Here is a 21037-nt window from a genome sequence, read left to right on the forward strand (position 1 = left end):
CAAGACTGTGTTTGTTCCTAGTGTTAGACTGGCCGCCCTTGCTAGTCACTATCCCAAGACTGTGTTTGTTCCTAGTGTTCAGCTAGCCGTCCTGCTAGCCCTTCTACAGTGTTGTGTCTCCTGCTAGCCGTCCTGCTAGCCACCTCCAGAGACAGTGTTGTGTCTCCTGCTAGCCGTCCTGCTAGCCACCTCCAGAGACAGTGTTGAATCCTGCCGACTGCCAGAACCCGGACAGACCCTGCTTGTCTGCCTTGCCTTCGCCTAGGTGACCTTCATTCCTGCTGTTCCTGTATGTCCTACCGGCTGCCAGAACCTGAGGGCTCAACCCAAGGGGGAGGCAGTCAAGTGTAGGTGAAGCCTAGGTCCAGGGTGTTCCAGTTCCGCGGGTTCCGTTCCAGTGTGTTCCAGTCCAGCGGGTTCCACTCCTGTATGTTTCAGTCCAGTGGGGCCACTCCAGTGTGTCCAGTTCAGTGGGCCCCACTCCAGTGCGCACCCGTCCGGTGCGTTCCAGTTCCGAGTGTTCCGGTGTAGAACTCCAGTCCGGAGTTCCGGTCCAGTCTTTTCTCCTCTCTACCTGGAAGGTGATTTTGCCTAAAGGACTCACAAACCTCGCGCTCCCGGGGAAGAAGCCTGAAGGTATGCCAAGGTCCTCGAGAGCGCGCCAAGCGCGAGAGACGCGACACCTAAGACTTCTGGTACTGGCTCTTTTGGGGAAGGTTCAGGATACCTGAACAGCATCCAGGGAGTTTCCATTATGTTCAATAGCTCTGAGGGGAAATGCCTCCAGAGGGCGAAGTGTGGATGCCCACACTTCCTCTCCCCTGCTCCGTTCAGTTGACAAAGAAGTGGAAGGTTCAGGAAGGAAGCCCTGATAGACCACCATCTGGTGGTGCTTCTTTGCTGTTGTTTTGGAAAATAGTCCCCTTGAGAAGAGCTCTGTGCTGGAGGTTGTTCCACATTTTAACATTCACTCAAGTTGTTAAGAAGATGGCCAAGCAGGACAAGAAATTAATCCAGGTTGAGACTGGCCTGGGGCTCATGAACTCTCGGGTTTGACTACGCAGGGTGGGACTAATGCTAATATTAAGGATAGTTGGCTTAAGATGGCGGCCGGAGCGTTCGTGGATCGCTCACGGTAGTTTTGCTGGGAGCCTAATCTTTGTGGGTTTTTTTTTTTTCCTCTTAACTGAAATGCCTCACACCAAAAGGAAGGGGCTAGTTAAGGCAGTTAAGGGCCTGACGCCAGCGGCCCGAACTTCCTCCCCGTCCCAACAAACACTGGACCGATTCGCGACGCCTATCCAAGGAAATAGGGCGAGCGAAGCTGAATTGGGAGTTATTGGAGGAGCCATATCTCCCTCAGCACTGGAAATATCTCTTTCGCCGCCAGATAATCAACCTCCGCCGCCAGCGATTTCGGGGCGGAGGGAGGAGGACGAAGCCACTACGGAAGGCGTGTTGGACCAAACCTCAGATGGCGCTAACTCCCCCCCGAACGCTGAGGATATTTCTTTGGAGGGGAACCCTCCGGCGGAGATAAATCTGCAGATGATATGGAAGATACTACAGGGTTTGAGCCAGACGGTAATAAAATCTGCTCGAGAGACTTCTCTGTTAGTAAGTAAAATCGACTCTTTGACTAATTCCCTTGAAAAAACTAAGCAGGAATCGGTCTTACAAACTGAAGTACTTCAGCAGGAAGTTAAATCTTTAAAATTTGTGACTGAATCTTTAGTAACAGATCAAATAGTAATCCACAAGAAAATTGAACAGTTTGAGAACTTTAATAGAAGATTGAATCTCAGAATATTGAATTTCCCCTGGATTAAAGAACTGAGCCCTATTGAAATGTTCAAGAAATATTTAAAAGAAATCTTGTTATATCCAGATTCAGCTATTCCTTCTTTAAATAGAATATATTACCTTCCAATTCCTTTGCAAGCTGAATCCGGAGACAAGGGTAAGACAACTGAAATGGGGAATATAACTTTGGACCCTCAAGCACAACTGGACATTTCAGTAATATTAGACTCATCTTTATCTGAAATTGAACAGCGCAGAACTCTCTTGATATCTTTTGTTTTTGAACAGGATTTGAATGCTGTGTTGAAGTTATATTTTAAAAATGCTTTAAAAACCTTTTGTGGCCAAAGATTGTGGATATACCCGGATGTTTGTAAGACAACTCAGGATAGGAGAAAGATATTTCTTTCATATAGAGAAGAGACCCGAGCTTTGGGGGCAACATATTTACTTGCCTACCCATGTAAATGTCTGGTTAAATATATGGGAGTAAAATATATATTTTTTGAACCGGAACATCTTAAAGCATTCTTAGCGATGAAAAAATTAGCTATTACACTTGCAGAATAATTGATGTTACCAGATTATCAATAGTAGTAAGGGTAAGATAGGCCAGGCCATAAACAATTATTTTCTTTTTCTTCTTTGAGATCTCCTATAATCTAATTTACCTTTCCCCTGGAAGTTATAGTTGTGGTCTAATTAATTGTATAACCTGTTCTTACTTGGTGAATTTGTGTACTTGCAAATTATTTATAATATATTTGTTTAGATTATTGATCAAGGTATACAATGTATTACTATTTACATGTTTTACGTGTAAATTTTTTTTTGAAATCTAATAAATAAATAAAAAAAAAGGATAGTTGGCTTATTCATAAGAAATTAGAAACCATAGAGAACCTTGTTAGAGTTTGCAACCTGAGATTGCTTAATATTCCACATTATCATCTTCTATCTTTCCATGAGCTTTTGAAGATGTATCTCAAGGATACCTTGAAACTGCCTAATTGGAATAAGATCAGAATCTCCAGGATACGCTATGTTCCTGGAAATGCGGGAGTAGATGCTGAACAGGAGGAAGGAATGGACATGCTGACTCCTGTGGGTAGTTTATGTTTCAACAATTTTATTGATGACATTTCCAAACCAATACATTCCACATACTGAAAACACACGATCTCAAAGATGAATACATTTGTTAGAATACCAAGTGGCTATAACCCGTCATCAATGTTTTAACCTTTTTATCAGGATAACATGACCATCCATTCTACCCTGCTCATCTCTTTAATATAAGAATTTGATAAGACAACATTACTTTTTCTTTCTGTGGGCAAAAGATGCAGATGTTCCCTAAATGTTCTAAGTACGTAAGCATTGCCACACTGGGACAGACTAAAGGTCCATCGAGCCCAGCATCCTGTTTCCAACAGTGGCCAATCCAGGTCACAAATACCTGGCAGAAATCTAAATAGTAGCAACATTCTATGTAGAACCCCAAAGAATAGCAAGATTCTAGAATTCTAAAGAACAACAAGATTCCATGCAGAATTTCAAAGTGTAGCAACATTCCGTGTAGAACCCCAAAGAGTAGCAAGATTCCATTCAGAATTCCAAGTACATAAGTATTGCCACACTGGGACAGACCAAAGGTCCATCAAGCCCAGCATCCTGTTTCCAACAGTGGCCAATCCAGGTCACAAATATCTGGCAAGATCCCAGAAAAGTACAAAACATTTTATACTGCTTATCCCAAGTTATGTGAAGGGCTTTTCTTCAATTGAAGAACCAAGTGATTGTTTTTGGAGTTACTTTGTTTTCCCTAAGCTTCCATACAAGTGCTCAGTCTGGTACCATAGGAACATGCATATCTTTTTAGAACCTTTACCTCTAGAGAATTTTCTTAAAGAAAAGAATGCGTAATTTAATTTTGCTTTTGTTTCAGAACAATGGCTGGAAAGCAGGGATTAATTTCTGGGGGAACAGCCTGGAACACAGTTCCTCACTTTCTTTGCAGACTCCAGAGCAGAAGGGTGTTCTGCTCCAGTACCTCCCCTTCCAAGAAACCTGCACGGAGCAGGATAGGATGGAGTGAGCCTGAAGCAACAGAGAACAGTCACTTTACTCCCTAATTCAGTCCATCTTTTCCTGTTGCTGCTGCCCCGCCCTTTCCTCCAGCTCCACAGTTCCACTTCCTTTTTTTTTTTATCTACAAATTAAGCCCTGCTGGAGAGTGATATGATTGTGTGGAAAGCACAGTTACTTACCTGTAATGGATGTTCCTTGTAGACAGCAGAATGCATCCACGCTCCATAGTGACTGCACCCAACATCATCCGCGTGCCAGAGCTTTCTCCAGAAGAACAAGTTATAAAATTGTTTGGTCACGCGCAAGGGCGTCATGTTCAGAGAAGTCCCCTTCACTCCTCTGTGTGTTTACTAGCAAGGTGCAAAGACGAAGAAGGAGGGGAAGGGGGCACGCGAGTGTGGCTATATTATTACCCTGCTCTCTACAGGTAAACAACTACAATTTCTCCAGAGACAAGCGGGGGAATGCACGCACCCTCCATACGACTCCTCAGCTAAAGGTCACCCTCTTTGCAATGGATGTAGGTGGCCTACAAAGCAGATGGTGGAATTAGTACGCAAAAAGGTTTCGGAGGGCAGCTTAGCTTGTTTGATAGTAACATCCTGAGAGGATGCTGAGTCCAAACAATAATGTTTGGAGAACGTATGTACAGAGGACCAGGCTGCTGTTTTGCAAAACAGCAAAAAGTGGTGTGTCCCAAAGGTTGGCTACTGAAGTTGCCATCACCCGGAGGCAATAAGATGATATCCTATGAGGAAGTGGTACATTGGCTTGAAGATGAATAGGTAAAATAAATTGATGTAGTCAAAAACGTAGGTGTAAATGGTGTGTTTTGCAGCTCGTAAGCCTGGATTGCAGGGATTTATTGTGACAATATGGGTTGTTTGGCAAAAAGAATACATGCTATGGAGATAGTGGAAGAGTGCTTTTTTTTTTTGCAATCCAATGTGTGTAGCGATTCTTTTGAAAAGGTTCCATAAGGTCTAGAGAAGCAAGATGGATGTGTTATGGACTCATCAATGTGAAAATCAGAACCCACCTTAGGGAGAAACTTTGAATGGGTAGGCACTAGGCAGAGTTACTCGATTTGGAAAACATTTTGTATAGGGATGATACGTTCGCTAATCCTTCTAAGCAGAGGGTTATCGCCACATAAAATACTGTTTTCCATGTACTTGAGTGAGGCCATGCCAAGCAGTTCGAATGGGGCTTGCATGGTTTACGAACGGACAATGTTGAGGTCCCAAGCTGGTGGTGGATCCCAGAACAGTGGGAAACCAGAGGATGTGGAAAATGGTTTTCTATAAATGTATTCATGATAGGCCATGATGTCCACCAGACAAGAGTACATCAAGTTGGTTTTGAGTCCAGACTGGGACATGTAAACCAGGTACATGAGTACATGCTGGGAGGGATAGAAAAGGGGATTTTGATTCATGTCCTGGGTCTGCTGTACAATACTGCACCATTTATATAGATAGGAGTGTCGTTGGAAAGTTTGTGGTCAGCTAGAAAAATCTCACAGACGTCCTGTAGCAGTTTGTTCCAAGGGAGTTAATATGCTTTTTCTTTCCTAGAAATGGCTTCTTCTTTTTTTTTTTTTTTAGATGTAGGGAGAAACAAAATGGCCGCCGTTCGCGCCACTGGTCCCGTGGCGATCGTCGACAGCACGCCCGACACCTCCGAACAAGCGGAGCCCAGTGGAACAGTGAAGAAACAATAGCCGGCGAAAAAGGCCCCGAAAAAACCGGAGGCAGCACCGGACCTGAAGAAACCTTGAAGGGAGAGCAAAATTTACACGTTCCGGCTGCGTGAACTGCGCAACGCTGACCGACAGCAGCTGTTTGAACTTTTAAGCCATATTTGGAAAAAAAACAGGTGGCCGCGCTTACACGGTTCGCACCTTTCTTTTTTTTTTTCATTTGTTTAAACTGCCGCCGCCAAAACGCAAGAAAATGGAGGAAATTAAATCTGACGAGAAAAATCGCTGTTTAAAGTCACAGACACTGAATTATTTTCTTCTGTTTGGTTTTTTTTTTTTTTTTATAACTCCTCAATCACAACAAAACACTGGAGCTGCCTGCTCATTAGAAGTCTGGGGAAAGAAAGGCTGCTGCTTTGAATTTCCTTTTATTTGATTTAATTCTTTTAAAGCAGCTGCCTGTTAAAAGTGGCTGCCTCTCCCAAAGACGGTACACCTTTCCAGAGAAAGGGACGGCCCTTCCCTGCTAAGCCAGGGAGATGGGGAGGAAGGGGGGTGGACTCGAGACACCCGAGTTTAACACCCCCGAGGCTGTCAAAGAAAGAAGAGAAAGGAAACCCTGTCAAGCCTCTAAATAAGATTCCAGGCACAGAAGAATTATCACAAATATCTGTAATATCTAAAGAGAAAAGGAGAGAGACTAATGGACTCACTTCCTACCTGCTGGGAGACTGAGAAAATACTGGGGCTAAGGTCACATGGCCAGGGCTCCTATTGGCTCTCTAGAGTCAGAGTTTTTTCTCAGTCTCCACCTGCTGGTAGGCGAGCACAACCCATCAGTCCAATCCTGGTCCGGTCCGGAGGGACGCTAAGGAATATGCTTTTTCTTTCCTAGAAATGGCTTCTTCTTTTTTTTTTTTTTTTAATAGTCTACAAGGAGAGGCAAGAAAAGCAAGACCGGCTGGGTGCACAGATAAACTAAACTAAGGAGAGGCTTTGTTGGTTAAGTGGGAAGCTCCTGCGCATGCCTAGACAAGTTTACAACTTGCTGTTATTCATCTGAGGAAAGCTCTGGCACGCAGGTAATGCCAGGTGACATCACCATGGAGTGTGCCTGAATTTCTCCTGCTCGTCTCCAGAGAAATATTTAGTTAGTGAGATTGGTTACTGGTTGGCTGGATAATATTTTCCTTTGCCTTTACTTCTGGGTGTGTGCTACTTTGTTGTTCTGCTGTGTTTACCCGATTATAAATTAAAAAATTTAAATTAAGAAGAACTGGAGAAGAGATGGAATATAACAGCTCTATGCAGAAGCTGAAATAAAATGGCAAAACAAAATGCAAAACTGCAGTAAGATTGTTTTCAGGACTGTAAGCACTGTACATTTTAAATCCCTTATACTACACTGAATACCCTTCCCTGTAGTGATGTACAAGTTTCCACAGCGGACCTAAAGATACATTATGACACAATGTTGCTGTTATTTACCTGGCAGAGTCCACAGTACTTTGTAAAGAACATGATAACTACCAGGCAATACACACATTACACTTGGCCTCTACGATCAAGGTTGAGGGGGATGTTGGTAGCAGCAGACTCCCGACATCCTACGTATGTCAGCCCAGTGGCGTTCCTAGGGGCGCTGACACCCGGGGCGGATCGCCGATGAGCCCTGCCCCCTGGGTGCAGCGCCCCCCCCCCCCCCCGGCGAAATAACCCCCCGGGTGCAGCGCAACCCCCCCGGTGAAAGAACCCCCCCCCCAGGTGCATGCCGCTGGGGGGGGGGGAGGGAGGGGGGTGCCGCATGCCTGTCGGCTCTTTGTTTCCATGCTCCCTCTGCCCCGGAACAGGAAGTAACCTGTTCCGGGGCAAAGGGAGCATGAAAACGAAGAGCCGACAGGCGCGCGGCACCCCCCCCCCCCCCCCCACAGCGGCGTGCACCCGGGACGGACCGCCCCCCCCCCTTAGTATGCCACTGTGTCAGCCTCATCTCTAACATTCCTGCACCACAGTGGGGATTGTAAAGGTCACACGAGATTATAGACTGCAGTGTTACCTGGAAAGGAAGTCATGTTTTTGGAAGGTCTGACTCGCTTGGGGGAAGATATCCAAAAATGCCCAGAGGGTGGTACTGGTATCGCATAAGTAGAATACAACATCTTTCAACTCCTAACAGACACAAAGATAAGAATGAAGTCACAGCTAGCTTCAAAGGTATCGTTCACACTTTAGCATAACTTGGCTCTTGGGGAAGCCAGCTGTTGGGAGGGGAGGGTACTGGGGAAGAGGGGAGGATAGGATTATTTGGTGGGGGGTAGGATAAAAGAACTAATAAAGTAAGTTGAAAGCGGTGCGTATGTATTGCTTACTGTTTGATTATGTTGGAATTCTGTTGTTTGTTGTATTTTGCGTCAGGTACGTTGTTGATACTATTATGTACTGTTTTCAATAAAAACTGTTGAAACATAACATAACTTGCCTCATGCTTGCTAATGCAAAAATAGAAAATATAAGAGTGCAGTGCCTTGGTCTTTATTCCCAGTCCTGGAGAGCCTCCAATGGGCCATGTTTTCAGGATAACCTTAATGGATATATGAATGAAAGAGATCTGCATGAACTACCTCCCACTGTATGCAAAATCTCTCTCATGCGTGTTCATTAAGAACATCCTAAAAACATGACCTGTTGCCAGCCTTGGGAGTCCTGGAGTGAAGAACAAGGCTGTGGCCTACTACATAAGGACGGGGTTAGATCCTTGTGCTCAGGAAGAATTACCCTCACCTGGAGAGCCATACCACAGGGTGACACTCTGCCTTTCTCTTCCAGTTTCTGGGGCTCTGCTGACGATCCATCTTGTAAACCACATTTGCTCAGAATATTGCTGAACACCTAAAAGTCAGAGAAAGGTGATGAAGATAACCATGCTTTACAATTTCCTATAGAGTACAGAACCTGTGCTAATCCTTCCACACGCATCCATGATGGATGATCTGCTGTAAGTGATCCTATGAAACATACCTTGTGATGCTTCTTTCCTGTATGCCATGTACAATACATTGCCAGCAAAGCTCCTTTCAGACATGGATACGAGATCATTGTTCACTACCATCAGCATATAAGTAGTTATGATCATCACAGTTTATAATACTCTTCCTACATCTTCTTGTTTTGCTTTGTTTGTTCAGAAGGAATGGATCCTCAGGAGCTTAGCCGAGATTGGGTGGCAGAGCCGGTGGTGGGAGGCGGGGATACTGCTGGGCAGACTTATACGGTCTGTGCCAGAGGTGGGGCTGGTGGTTGGGAGGCGGGGATAGTGCTGAGCAGACTTATACGGTCTGTGCCAGAGCCGGTGGTGGGAGGCGGGACTGGTGGTTGGGAGGCGGGGATAGTGCTGGGCAGACTTATATGGTCTGTGCCAGAGGTGGGGCTGGTGGTTGGGAGGGGGATAGTGCTGGGCAGACTTATACGGTCTGTGCCAGAGCCGGTGGTGGGAGGCGGGACTGGTGGTTGGGAGGCGGGGATAGTGCTGGGCAGACTTATATGGTCTGTGCCAGAGGTGGGGCTGGTGGTTGGGAGGGGGATAGTGCTGGGCAGACTTATACGGTCTGTGCCAGAGCCGGTGGTGGGAGGCGGGGCTGGTGGTTGGGAGGCGGGGATAGTGCTGGGCAGACTTATATGGTCTGTGCCAGAGGTGGGGCTGGTGGTTGGGAGGGGGATAGTGCTGGGCAGACTTATACGGTCTGTGCCAGAGCCGGTGGTGGGAGGCGGGGCTGGTGGTTTGGAGGCGGGGATAGTGCTGGGCAGACTTATACGGTCTGTGCCAGAGCTGGGACTGGTGGTTGGGAGGCGGGGATAGTGCTGGGCAGACTTATATGGTCTGTGCCAGAGGTGGGGCTGGTGGTTGGGAGGGGGATAGTGCTGGGCAGACTTATACGGTCTGTGCCAGAGCCGGTGGTGGGAGGCGGGGCTGGTGGTTTGGAGGCGGGGATAGTGCTGGGCAGACTTATACGGTCTGTGCCAGAGCTGGGACTGGTGGTTGGGAGGCGGGGATAGTGCTAGGCAGACTTATACGGTCTGTGCCAGAGGTGGGGCTGGTGGTTGGGAGGGGGATAGTGCTGGGCAGACTTATACGGTCTGTGCCAGAGGTGGGGCTGGTGGTTGGGAGGGGGATAGTGCTGGGCAGACTTATACGGTCTGTGGCAGAGCCGGTGGTTGGGAGGCGGGGCTGGTGGATGGGAGGCGGGGATAGCGCTGGGCAGACTTATACGGTCTGTGCCAGAGCCGGTGGTTGGGAGGCGGGGCTGGTGGTTGGGAGGCGGGGATAGTGCTGGGCAGACTTACACGGTCTGTGCCCTGAAGAGGACTGGTACAAATCAAAGTAGGGTATACACAAAAAGTAGCACATATGAGTTTATCTTGTTGGGCAGACTGGATGGACCGTGCAAGGTCTTTTTCTGCCGTCATCTACTATGTTACCATGTAAGATGCTTTCTTTTACAATGTAAGCCGCCATGAGCCTGCTGTACGTGGGAAAGCGCGGGGTACAAATGTAATAAATAAATAAATAAATAAGATAAGATACTGCCTCAAGAGATGCTTAATACAGATGATCTTGGCAAGTCATTCAGTGAAAAGGCTACCCTACAGCAGTTTTCCAGCAGACTTGTTAGCTTACAAGAAATGGAATGGGCAAGGGAAGATGGGCTTAATTAGCCTGGCAATGAAAAAAAAACCCAAAAAACCCTATCGGAATGATGAGAGCAATTTTCTAAAGCCATTTATTTACATAAAGAGGCTACCTGAAAATCACCCATCTTGTATGTGAATGAAAACAAGCAACTGTGTTCCAAAATACTTTCACCTGTGTTTTCTGGAGATGATCCCTGGGTAGAATTAGGTCAGTAAAGGCAACATGCCATTGGGTTCTGTATTTTCAAAACAACGTGTGTTTTGGCCAGAAAAGCTAACTGCAGAAAAAGCTAGTGCAAGTTTTTGCAAGAACTTCTTCATGGTGCAAAGTCTGTAAATAAAAGTAGCCATAGATTTTGCATCTGCCTGCATCGTTCTGAAACCAGAGCTCAGTCAGTCAAAGTATTCACCTGGAGGATTGTGGGCACTGTCTCGTCCAGGTCACTGTAGTAATTTGGCTGCTGGGTGAAGATATTTTCTGTGAAGAGAAAGAGCACTTTTTAAACTGATTCATCAGACCTCCAGCACAACAAAAAAAACAAAAAGAAAAAACAAACAAACAAGGTAAGCTAACTTTCAAGTCATGTGGAGGGGCATAATCGAAAGCAAATGCCCATCTCCATGGGCGCCTATCTCCGAGAACGGGTACGTGAAGGGGCGGGACAAACCGTATTTTCGAAAAAAAATGGGCGTCCGTCTTTTTTCCGATAATATGGTTTGTGACAGCCAAATGCATCGGATTTGTGCGGATTTGAGCTGGGCGGTTTCGTTTTTCAGCGATAATGGAAACCGAAGGCGCCCAGCTCAAAAACGAACAAATCCAAGGCATTGGGTCATGGGAGAGGCCAGGATTCGTAGTGCACTGGTCCCCCTGACATGCCAGGACACCAACCGAGCACCCTAGGGGGCTATTGTAACAATTAAAAAAAAAAGTTAACTACCTCTGAAGTCCATAGCTCCCTTCCCTTGGGTGCTGAGCCCCCCATACCCCCCCAAAAACCCACTCCCCACAACTCTACACCATTACCATAGCACTTATGGCTGAAGGGGGGCACCTAGATGTGGGTACAGTGGGTTTTAGGGGCGGTTTGGAGGGCTCCCATTTACCACCACAAGTGTAACAGGTGGGGGGGGGGGAGAGGGGCCTGGGTCCACCTGGCTGAAGTCCACTGCACCCACTAACAACTGCTCCAGGGACCTGCATACTGCTGTGATGGAGCTGGGTATGACAATTGAGGCTGGTATACAGGCTGGAAAAAAAAAGTTTTTAAAGTTGGTTTTTTTGGGTGGGAGGGGGTTAGTGACCACTGGGGGAGTCAGGGGTGGTCATCCCCGATTCCCTCCGGTAGTCATCTGGTCCTTTAGGGCACTTTTTTGGGACTTGTTCGTGAAAAAAAAGGGTCCAAAAAAGTGACCGAAATCCACGGTAAAACGCCTTTTTTTCGATTATCAGCCGAGGACGGCCATCTCTCCTCGGCCGATAAACACACCCCAGTCCCGCCTTCACCACGCCCCCGTCAACTTTGGCCGTTTCCGCAACAGATTGCAGTTGAAGACGCCCAAAATCGGCTTTTGATTATACCGATTTGGGTGCCCACGGGAGAAAGACGCCCATCTCCCGATTTGGGTCGAAATACGGGCGTCTTTCTCTTTCAAAAATAAGGCGGTTAGTCTTTCATTGAGACACTGAATTAGGAAGGAGTCTCCTGCCTCTTTAAATAATCTATTGCAGTAGCATCTCCTGGCTGCAGGCTGCATTCAGATACTGCAGCTCTGTTAGAAAGAAATACCACCAATATGGGTCGCGGGATTGTCAAAAATGCTGTTAATGGCCTTCTCAGTTGCAGTCCCTATTTATGGAACAAACTACCATTAGAAATCTGGACTGCATTAAATGGTTCAGGAAGTTGCTGAAACATTCCTTTTTAATGATGCTTACTCATTGTGTTAAATATGAATGTTATGCTTGTATTCTGTGTTAGTCGTAGTGTGCTATGTGTAATTTTGTGTACATGCTCTGGTAACTGCATAGGATGGTAATTAAATCTGCACTGCGGTATATAATGGCTTTTAAATAAAAACCATTCCATTCACGGCCATCACAAGATGCCATCTGAAACAGAACAAGAGTGTAGCTGCATACCTAGAATTCTCCATGGCCAGCAGGATAGGTAATAACATCACTGGGGAGTCGCTGAGTTGGATTTAGCCTTCCAGAGTCCAGAAAACACTAGAAAAATTCTGAGCCCGAACAAGAATTCCTGTGCTCTTCGGTCCATCTTTTTAACTAGCTTCACCTTTGGGTGGAGTTGGAGGGAAGATTATGTGGCTGTATGATCCTAATTGGCAAGTACTCTTTCTTCAAGGAGAACAAAGATCCATTCAGCTACATAATGGTGGCTCCCCAGCTAAGGGTGGTAAATAATTCTCTATTTTTTTTATTTATTTTTTATTTACACATTTATACCCCACTTTTTTCCACAGGGATACAGACTCAAAGTGGCTTACAAGGTTGCACAAATACAATTACGTGAAATAGGAGGGAAGGAACAGGGTTAGAAGGCACAGGGAAAGGGTAAGAGAAACTATCTGAAGATGGCAGTCAGAGATAGGCTGGTCTGTGTAGGACTCCAGATGCTGAGATGGTGCAAAGTAGCTTGTACATCCGCATGCAAGGCAATCCATGATGGTGAGCTGGCGAAATTCCCATCCAGACCAGGAGAAAGAAGCAGGCCACAACTAGAACCGGTGAAGGCAAGAAAAGATGCGAAGAGGCCGGACTGGCCAAGCCGGAATAGCATGTTGCAAGCAGCGTTGAAAACTGCTTCTGCGCTGTCCACAGAAGCAGGAGCGGCCCGGAGAGATGAAACGGGAACCAGGGGAGGTCCAACCGGAGGTCGACAGTCTTGGAGAGAGAGAGAGCAGAGAAGTTGTTGCCAGGAACAAATGCCAACGCTCACAGCACAAACAGGGCAGACCGCAGCTGGCCGGCGAGCAGATCCAACGAGACAGACAACAGCCCAGCCGGGCTCCCATGGCACCCCAGTCTAAAACAGGCATAGGTCCAGCGATAAGGAGCCAATCCACGACCAAGCACCAGCGGTTAACCCAAGGGCCCCCGAGACCAACAACACGGGCGACACCGACGTAGTGAACGGGCTGCCAGCCGGCCCACCGACATGCAGGTGATGAGCAATGTCGGCCGGAGCTCCCCGCCAGCACTACGGACCGAAACAGGTGGTAAGATGAATAGCAGATCTCCACAGCAGCGAAGGAAGCCAGTACAACAAAATCGGGCCAATTTACTGCCAAGCAACGGTTTAGCCCCGAGATGGCATCAGGAGCTAACAGTTCTTTAGCCCGTTAAGCAGCGGCCATTTTGTAGTGTCATACTACAACATTCATGAAAATTTTGGTGGAAGAGGACTGTCGAGGTATATGTTCAGGTTTTTCAGTACTGCTCAACCAAAGCTGTTACTTGGTCAATAGTGCTTGAGAAAAGGCCACATCGCAGCCTTATAAAATTTCTGCTGAGTTGAGCTGTTGTTGCTATGTCTTTCTCTTAGCTGATCGGAACCTTAGAAGGTAGAGGGGAATTAGTTTGTTAATAAAAAGCCATGTCTGCTATCCAGGATGACAAGGTTCTCTTGTTAACTGGTAATCCAATCATTTTTGTTTGAAGTTAACAGACTAGAAAAAAGTAGTGATGGTCTGTTTGTTGTCTTAACTCTTTGCAAATAACCTGTGGAGTTTCTGCTCTTTTACACTTACATGAGATGGTGTATAAAAATACTGGCCAAACTATTGGTTGGTTGATATGGAAGTCAGAAAAGCTTTGGGAAAAACCTTTAGGTGACTTCTTAACATCACCTGGATTTTTATAGATTTGACTATATAGCCAACAGTGAACTTCAAGTTTACATATTCTGCATGCTGTGGTGATCACTACCAGAAAAAGGACTTTTCCATGAGAGAAATTTGGATGACACAGAATCTAAACAGTTCAAAGGGGGGGGGGGGGGGGGCTTGTGAAACTAGAAAGAACCAAGTTCAAATCCCGCGCCACTGGATCTCTCGAATTCAAACAGACCTTTCATAAATTTATATCACTATAGGGTGCTTAGACGCTGACTATTTGTCAGCAAGCTTACGGTATGCTACTATTGCACTCAGGTGGACTCTAAGAACGTAATGAAGGAGGGAGGCTTTAGGGCATATAAAAGTGTGATGTGCACCACAATTCAAATCTTCTCCATTTAAAGTTATAACATCTTCTGGTAGATTTTATCCTTGAAGCGAAAAGGAGGTTTTATACTTCTCCAGATAGAAGACAGGATTCCAATATCCGTATCAATAGGGCTAGTTTCTGGAGATTGGGATCTATCAACCTCTCTTCTTGCCATGATATGAGAGTCAGTCTGCACGGGAACATCAACTGGGTTTCCTGTGCTAATACTGTAAAAATGAAAACTTGATCTACCTTGGCTAATCACAAATTATTAAAAACAGATAGGCTATATCTTGACACACTTTCTGTACTGTTCTGCTTATAAGTGGAGGAGTGGCCTAGTGGTTAGGGTGGTGGACTTTGGTCCTGGGGAACTGAGTTCGATTCCCACTTCAGGCACAGGCAGCTCCTTGTGACTCTGGGCAAGTCACTTAACCCTCCATTGCCCCATGTAAGCCGCATTGAGCCTGCCATGAGTGGGAAAGCGCAGGGTACAAATGTAACAAAAAAAAAAATAAGTGAAATTGGTAGGTACACTTATAGCAGATGTTTCTTCCGGGAGATTACAAATGCATTTGCTGCTACTTGGTTGGGGCTTGGGTGACAAGAGCAAAAGTACAGGCACTTTGTTCCCTGCTAGAAACATGAAGGCAGATAAAGGCCAAATGGTCCATCCAGTCTGCCTATTATCTCCTCTCCCTAAGAGCTCCATGACCAGATTTCCCATTTATTAAGATATTAGGACTACTTTCGTCTCTAATGACTTCTCACGAAGGTCCAGCTGATGGCTGAAGTCTGCCTGTCAACTGGTTATGGTCTCCGATAGGTACACGGCTACAAGAAGTCACTAGGTGCCATATCCTCTGTGCTTCCTGACACAGGTGATGGGAGCCCATTCCTGCTTGTTTGTTGATACAGAACATGGCAACATGATCTGAATAGTGTAGACAATCCAAATTGCTCCAAATTCTAGTTGATTTAGATGTCTGTAGAGAAGCAGTTGCATATATGTTCCTTGCATTTCAAGATGATCCAAGTGTGAACCACAACCCACGGTGGCATGTCTGTGGTCAGTGATTGATGGGGTTAAGAAAGATAAAAATGCTTCCCTCAGAGAAGATCGGATGTCTTTTTCCACTGTTGTGTAGCTTCCTTGAAGGGTTGGTTTATTAGAATCTTGTGAAAGGGACTGGATATGTTGGTGGAGAAATCAAGATCATTTGAATGAAGAAACACTGCCTCTGCACTTCTCTCATTCAAATGAGCTAAGGGAACAAAGTGCACTGTTGCAGCCACGTGACCTAGAAATCAGAAAATTTGTCTCGCCGATAATCTTTGCTGTGAAAATACATTGAGGACTGAGTTCATCACTCCACCTGCTGAAGTAAGGAGGCAGAGGTCATTGGTGTGTGAACGAGCACCCCAATGAATTCTAAGGTCCGAGTAGGAACTGGTGTCGATTTGGAATAACTGGCAACAAATCCTGCTGGGGATTTCTATGGTCTTCTGCAGAGAGACTGTTACCTTTGAGAAATCAGGCAGTCGTTTAAATATGGGAAGATAAATATTCCTTCCTGACACAGATGTGCTACTGCTGCCGCACATTTTGTGAATACTTGAGAGGCTGATGATAGTTTAAATGGGAGAACCTTGTATTGATAGTACAGTGGGAATCCAGGAGACTGAAAGATGTGCGCACCTATGCTTCAAACTTAGTGAGGTTAAGTAATTGTTCTTTTGTAACGGTGGTAAGAAGGTGGCTTAAGAGTTTATTTTGAATTTTTCCTTTATGATGAACTCTTGAAGATATAAGACTGGATATTGTTTTATTTAATTGTAAACCACTGTGACCTGCAGAAGCCAAGTGGTATAGAAAGTTTTAATAAACAAACATCCATCCTCCTTGCCCCCTCCCCCCGTTTCTTTGGAAGAAGGAAATACCTGGACTGGAAACCTTGTTTTTTCTCCAAACAAGGCACCTCTTCTATGATACTGGCTATAAGAAGTGCATCAACTTCCTGTTAAAATATGGTAACCTAGAAACATAGTATATGACGGCAGATAAAGATCCGCATGGTCCATCCAGTCTGCCCAATAAGGAAGCCAGAACCACATTTGCCACTCCATGCAAGTTACACTCCATCATAATTAAATACTGGCATCACAAATAGGACAGGAACATAATAGTTATTGATTTTTGTTTTAATCTGTTTCATACTGTAATCTGCACCAAACTATTTTGGGGAGTAGCAGAATATAAGTTTTTAATTGTAATCATGGAAGAGAGATTTTATAATTTTGATGCAGCATAGTCGAATTCAATGATTAAACCAGAATCCAACAACGTTGCAAACTGACATAATTTTACTCGCTATCAACCTTAAGGTGTCTCCTCTTCCCTTCAGATACACACATAGTATGTGATATGAAAGTGACGCAAAAGACATCACTTGTTCTCGATCTGTCCCTGCTATTTTCAGATCACGGACCATAAAGTCTGTCCAGAACTGGTCCTACTTTCCAATGGCTGCAGTTGCTGTCAAAGCTCACTCCAGCCCATCCAAATCTGTCTATCTGTAATTGGGACACAGATCATAGAAGTCCGCCTAATACTAGCCTTACTTTCCTCTTACCAGAATTGCTGTCTAAGCACTGACAAGTTTTGTTTTGATTCCAACCTTTTTCCACTTAAGGATCCTTTGTGTTTATCCCATGCATTTTTGAATTCTGATACCATTTTCGTCTCCACCACCTCTCCCAGGAGAGCATTCCAGGCATCCACCACCCACTCCATGAAAAAGTACTTCCTGGACTGATATAAATCTAGAAGACAAGTAGAGGGGGATCCAAGATGGAGGAAGCTAGCAGAGCTTGAGCACACTTTTTCCCTCTAGTTCCTACCTTGATGGGGAAAAGGAGGGGGAGCAGGTGCTATTCTTCCCCGGCTCCACTTGTGTTTTCTGGTCCAATCGATAAACATTTGGTGCGCGGAACCATGCAGGAGAAGCCTGACCAAACTCCGGCTTTGATGTTGTTGCTGAAGGGTACAAGCAGTGCCTCTTTTGAGGAAGTTGCGCCGAGTTCGGATCAGAGAGTGATTCCTCTGCAGCCTTGAGCTCAGAGCTTCCCTGTATCACCTGTGGTGATGCTGACTCAAGCACATGACACCATTTTGGGAGAGCAATAGGATCCCTTTGAAAGCCTACCCAGGAGAGGTGAAGCTGTTCTGGGAGGTCCTGTTATGGCTTCAGGAATTTCTGTGGGGAGACCCAGAGGAGGAGGAACCAAATCCAGCTACTTCTACCTGGTGTTGTGCAACTGAAGGCAGTATTTTTCCTTAAGTATCCATGTAAGTATATAATTAAGTTTCAATCTGTCAAATCTGTTTTCTTTGAGCCTTCACACAAGTTTTGGATGTTAAGAGGACTGAACACTTTTCTACCCACAGGATGAGTACTGAAGCTGGTTCTGGACCTTGATTTAGCTCTCATTGAATGAAGACTGTACGATAGCTCTGCTAGTATTTTCCTTTTGTTTTTTTAATCCGATTCTCTATTATCTACTATAATAAAACTCGCCCTCAACGTTCTGAGGACACTGACGTCAGTGAAGCCAAGCCCTGACTTCCTTCAAAAAGGTTTGAAGGTTCGTGGTGGTGAAGCCACCAAAATCGCTCCGGGCCCCGCCCTCGAGGGCGGAGCAATAGCAGAACAACAAAGGGGTTGGCAGGGAGGGAGGCAGGGAGGGGTGGGAAATCGCTCCGGGCCCCGCCCTCGCGTCAAACATCATGACGTTGGGGGCGGAGCAATGGCAGAACAACGAAGGGGTTGGCCAGGGAGGGAGGGGGGTGTTGGCGACGAAAACCTTGCTAGCGCCCGTTTCATTTGCTCTGAAACGGGCCTCTTTTACTAGTGTTTACATAACTCCCTATTTTTAACTTGGATCCCAATAATGGAGGGCCAATATTTTTTTTCTTCTGTGTTTATAACTATGTAAGTAAAGTTATTGCCTTATATATGAGGCTTTTCTGTATAAGTTGTTTAAATTTACTTGATAATAATTGAAACGTCAATAAATAAAAAAGAAAAAAAAGAAGAAGAAATTCCTGATGTTACGCGTAAGTCTATAATCTCAATTTATGTCCTCCTGTTCTACTACCTCCCTGTCTCTGGAAAAGATTTGTTGATACCTTTCAAGTAGTTAAACATCTATATCAATCTTCCCCATCCCTCCTTTCCTCTAGGTTATACATATTCAGGTCCTCATAGCTGCTGTTGTCTTGATAGAGGTGAATGAAAAGTTGTTCTTTAAATCAATACATAATGTGTAACAGTTTTTGACAATAATCAAGCTCCATGTTTGTTAAACTCTTCCACCTCCAAAAGAATGTAAGTCTTTCCTCCCACAGGTACGTTGGTATTGTGTAGTTAAAAGCTAGGCCCAGGATTAGCCTGAAGATATGCTTTTTTGAGATTTCTCTCTTGTTCTTTGTTGGTAATGTTGAGATGGGTTTTTGTAAATGAGGTCTCCTGCATCCTTACTGATATGTTTGATATCTCTTGTATGAACTGCAATGAGTCCTGTTTGATGACTGGTGTTACTCAATGTTTTCTGCAGCCAGAGACTGGATGGTTATGTAATTGTTCTTGATTAGGAAGACTAATCTTTCTTTCCCACCTCTTCAATGTCGCCTTCGGCACCTAACCACTACACCTCTATTCAGGAAATCTTGACTGCCCCAACTTGACATTTCATCCTTTAGATTGTAAGCTTCTTCGAGCAGGGACTGTCCTTCTTTGTTAAACTGTATAGCGCTGCGTAACCCTAGTAGCGCTCTAGAAATGTTAAGTAGTAGTAGTAGTAGTTTCCAGAGCATGGAGTACCCGCTATTCTCTCATCCATATTTATTTATTTGTTGCATTTGTACCCCACATTTTCCCACCTCTTTGCAGGCTCAATGTGGCTTACATAGTACCGTGAGGTGTTAGCCACCTCCGGTGATGAAACAAATACAAAGTGATGTTGTTACAGAACATTAGAGAATCAAGAGAAGAGTGATATATTGTTCATTGCAGGTTATGGCTTTGTTTTGTTGCTGAGTTCAGTTACTTAAGTTGGATCAGTAGTGTATGCCTTTTCGAACAGATCGGTCTTTAGTGATTTCCGGAAATTGTGATGATCCTGCATTGTCTTTATGGCTTTCGGGAATGCAATTCATAGTTGCGTGCTTATATAGGAGAAGCTGGATCCGTAAATTGATTTGTACTTGAGTCCTTGCAGCTAGGGTACTGAAGATTTAGGTATGTTGCCAAATATTGGACCATTCCTCAAGTTTCTCTAGGTCCTTCTTCATGTCATCCACCTCTTCCGGGTTGTCCGCCCTGTTGCAGAGTTTGGTATCATCCACAAGGAGACAAGCCTTTGTTAGCATCCATGCTGTGGAACAGGATACCTCAAGCAGTATTTACTAATACTCAGTCTCAGAGTAGTCCAGTGCCCATGGACACTGGCCCTGCCTGTGGGAGTCACTTACTTTAAAATCATGTCACACTCTCTTATCCTAGCAAAGAAACAGTGGAAAACAAAAAAGTCCTCTCTCAAGTGGTGTCTTCTAAAACAAGGTCTTTATTGCAAACCAATTAAAACAACGACCCAGGCCATTTTTCTAATGGCTACTGCTGCCCCTCTTGATGCTGTATCATATGCATTATACACTGATCTAACTGAGATCACGTATTCGAAGTTCTTGAAATGTTAGAGGCAGTAGAATCTTAGAGCATGAAAACATAAGAGTTGGACTCCAGGTCTGATCCAACATGGCATCTAGCCAGTATTCTGTTTCTAACAGTGGCTTATCCGGGTCACAAGTAGCTGGCAATCTCAAAAGTAGCACAATGTTATGCTACTTACCCTCCAGGGACAAGCAGTGGCTTTCCCCAGGTCTACCTTAATAACAGTTTATGGAGATTACCACCAGGAATTTTATATATATATTTTCAAACCTAGCTACATTAACTGCTATTAACACATCTTCCTGCAACAAGTTCCAGAGCTTAATTACAATCTGAGTGAAAAATGTTTCTCCCATTTGTTTTAAATATACTACCATGTAACTTTATGGCATGTTCCCTAGTCTTTGTACTTTTTGAAAGAGTAATCGATATGCATTTACCCGTTCCACTCCACTCAGAGGTTTATAGGCCTGTACTGTATTTCCCTCTCCTTAAAAGTGGTAGGTATAACTGCTTATATTTTTTTTTCCAGAACAGCATAAAAATTGCATCATTTGAAACCAATGGGCAGCCACTGTAACATCAATACATATAAATGGCGAGTGTCGTACTCACTTGCAAATGCGCAGTAGAGACCCTCTCTGCCCCGCCCCCGCATCAATACGTGATGACGAGGACGGAACAGAGAGGGTCTCTACTGCGCATTTGCGAGGGACACTGCTGTCGCTAACGCTCCCCCCACCCGGAGTCGCCGCTGCCACCCACCTTCCACCCGGTCGGGCCCTCGCTCTG

At 45.1% G+C, this 21037-nt stretch overlaps 1 protein-coding gene across 3 annotated transcripts in view; it reads right to left on the reverse strand.

The window, feature by feature from the left end:
• ASCC2 (activating signal cointegrator 1 complex subunit 2) overlaps nucleotides 1-21037 on the reverse strand; it is an 83220-nt gene that overhangs the window by 23624 nt on the left and 38559 nt on the right. For all 3 annotated transcript variants that reach the window (XM_030217777.1, XM_030217775.1, XM_030217776.1), the window contains exons 6-8: nucleotides 10696-10763; nucleotides 8378-8485; nucleotides 7653-7765 (exon numbers count right to left, since the gene is read on the reverse strand). In XM_030217777.1, coding sequence (XP_030073637.1) covers nucleotides 7653-7765; nucleotides 8378-8485; nucleotides 10696-10763 — 289 coding nt within the window. The remainder of the gene's footprint in view (nucleotides 1-7652; nucleotides 7766-8377; nucleotides 8486-10695; nucleotides 10764-21037) is intronic.

The sequence above is a fragment of the Microcaecilia unicolor genome, chromosome 11 (genome assembly GCF_901765095.1).
Source record: "Microcaecilia unicolor chromosome 11, aMicUni1.1, whole genome shotgun sequence".
NCBI lineage: Eukaryota > Metazoa > Chordata > Amphibia > Gymnophiona > Siphonopidae > Microcaecilia > Microcaecilia unicolor.